Consider the following 2,477-nt stretch of genomic DNA (forward strand, 5'->3'; position numbering starts at 1 on the left):
TATCTTGTTGACCTCAAAAAAAGACAAGAGAGAGAAAGATAGACAGAGAAAATGAGCAAAGAAAGGAAAACCAATGGGTATGAGAAATTCAAGAATTTGAATGGACATGGTTTACTTCTTGTCTAACAAACTCTTTGTATAAATTGAGGAGAAGGTGGGAAACCATTACATTCACAACTAGCAAAAGGGAACATCTCACTAGATTCTTATTAAGGAGAATACTTTATCATATATATGTAAAGTTTTTTCCTATTATTTTTTATTTATTTATTTATATAACAATAAATAAATAAAATAAAAAGAGGGGCAAAACAAGAGAGAGAGATGGCTGCCCCAAAAACTTTCCTTGCATTATTTTTCTGCCTATCAGCTATAGTAGTACTTGTCCGGGCAGAAGACCCATACCTCTTCTTCACATGGAATGTAAGCTATGGCACAATCTCTCCTCTTGGGGTCCCTCAACAAGCCATTCTCATTAACAACCAATTCCCCGGCCCTAACATCAATTCCACCACCAACAACAACATCGTTATTAACGTCTTCAACAACCTCGATGAGCCTTTCCTTTTCACATGGAACGGTGTTCAACACCGAAAGAATTCATGGCAAGACGGTATGCCCGGAACCAACTGTCCTATCCTTCCTGGCAAGAACTTCACTTACCATTTCCAAGTTAAGGATCAGATTGGTAGCTACATTTACTACCCCAGCATTGGAATGCAAAGGGCTGTTGGTGGTTTCGGTGGTCTTCGTGTCAACAGTCGTCTCCTCATCCCCGTCCCTTTCGCCGACCCAGAAGACGATTACACCGTCCTCATTGGTGATTGGTACACTAGTAGCCATACCGATCTCAAGAAGACTTTGGATAGCGGAAACACCATTAAGAGGCCCGACGGTGTTCTCATGAACGGTAAGTCTGGCAAGGGAGCCGACAAGGATGAACCTCTATTCACCATGAAGGCTGGCAAGACCTACAGGTACAGGATTTGTAATGTTGGAATCAAGACTTCTTTGAACTTTAGAATCCAAGGTCACACTATGAAGTTGGTTGAGATGGATGGATCTCATGTTGTTCAGAATGACTACAAGTCTCTTGACATTCATGTTGGGCAATGCTTGTCTGTTTTAGTCACAGCTAACCAAGAACCAAAAGACTACTACATGGTGGCCTCTACCAGATTCATCAAGGATGTCCTTTCCGCTACGGGCTTTATCCGTTACGAGAACAGCAAAACTCCTGCCTCTCCCGAGCTTCCTGAAGCACCCACAGGCATCCTATTCTCTCTCAATCAGTTCCGTTCCTTCCGATGGAACCTTACAGCCAGCGCTGCTAGGCCCAACCCACAAGGTTCTTACCATTACGGCGGTATCAACATTACCCGTACCATTAAGATCGTTAACTCTGCTTCCACTGTTGATGGTAAGCTCCGTTACGCCATTAATGGTGTCTCTCACACCAACCCAGAAACCCCTCTGAAGCTTGCTGAATACTACGAAGTCCCCGACAAGGTATTCAAATACAATCTTATCTCTGACGATCCCACACCAGAGAGCGAAACAAAGATCACCGTAGCACCCAATGTTCTTAATGCTACATTCCGTGACTTTGTCGAGATCATATTCCAAAACAACGAAAAGTCCATCCAGTCATGGCATTTGGATGGGTACTCGTTCTTCGCAGTCGCTATTGAAGCTGGGCAATGGACACCAGAGAAGAGGAAGAACTACAACTTGCTTGATGCTGTGAGCAGGCACTCAATTCAGGTCTACCCAGGTTGTTGGGCAGCTATAATGCTAACTTTCGACAATGCTGGAATGTGGAACCTTAGGTCCACTCTTTGGGAAAGGAACTATTTGGGACAGCAAATGTACATCAGTGTTCTCTCGCCAGCTCGATCACTCAGAGATGAATACAATGTCCCTGACAATGTTGAACTTTGTGGCCTTGTTAAGGATCTGCCTAAGCCAGCTCCTTACACCATCTAAGTTTTTCAAAATCACCCTAATCTTATACCAGTCTCTTCTACCAATGAGGGAAAGAGATTGATATATTGAGAGAGAAAGAGACATAAAGAAGAGATTCAATGCAAATGGAAAAAAAACCAATATATGTATGAAAAGAAAAATAATGTTATTGTGTTTAGAGATTTGTGTACCCCTTTCATTTCTTTTTTTATTTACATAAACTTTCACATACTTTCCATGTAATTTTACTAGCAAAGACTATTGTTGAGTTTCTAATTTCTTAATGGTTTCTGAACTAAGACTTATTTGTAACAATCAAATCCTTAATGCTTTATAATAATCAGAAACTGTTTTTTTTTGGGAAAGGGACTACGAAATTCATTACAATTGCATTTGATACCTCAAAGATGTGATAAGCACGATAACCGCCGAATTAAACTTTGAAACAAACTTCTGAGAATCGAACCTTGGACCCTAGGGTTTTGGAGTTTATGTCAACACTATCAACCACT

General features: G+C 41.1%; 1 protein-coding gene across 1 annotated transcript; it reads left to right on the forward strand.

Moving 5' to 3' along the window:
• The first annotated feature begins 275 nt into the window (after positions 1 to 275).
• LOC147549793 (L-ascorbate oxidase homolog) lies at positions 276 to 2,143 on the forward strand. Its single transcript, XM_086666645.1, has one exon. The coding sequence runs from the start codon at positions 325 to 327 to the stop codon at positions 1,984 to 1,986; it is 1,662 nt and encodes a 553-aa protein (XP_086522771.1). The 5' UTR covers positions 276 to 324; the 3' UTR covers positions 1,987 to 2,143.
• The last annotated feature ends 334 nt before the right edge of the window (positions 2,144 to 2,477 follow it).

Source organism: Eschscholzia californica, unplaced genomic scaffold (genome assembly GCF_041429995.1).
Source record: "Eschscholzia californica isolate CP2 unplaced genomic scaffold, dmEscCali1.0.p SCAF_3, whole genome shotgun sequence".
Taxonomy (NCBI): Eukaryota; Viridiplantae; Streptophyta; class Magnoliopsida; order Ranunculales; family Papaveraceae; genus Eschscholzia; species Eschscholzia californica.

What these genes read in the sequence shown, in the direction of transcription:
- LOC147549793 (XM_086666645.1), top strand. Translation starts at nt 325, where the DNA reads ATGGCTGCCCCAAAAACTTTCCTTGCATTATTTTTCTGCCTATCAGCT.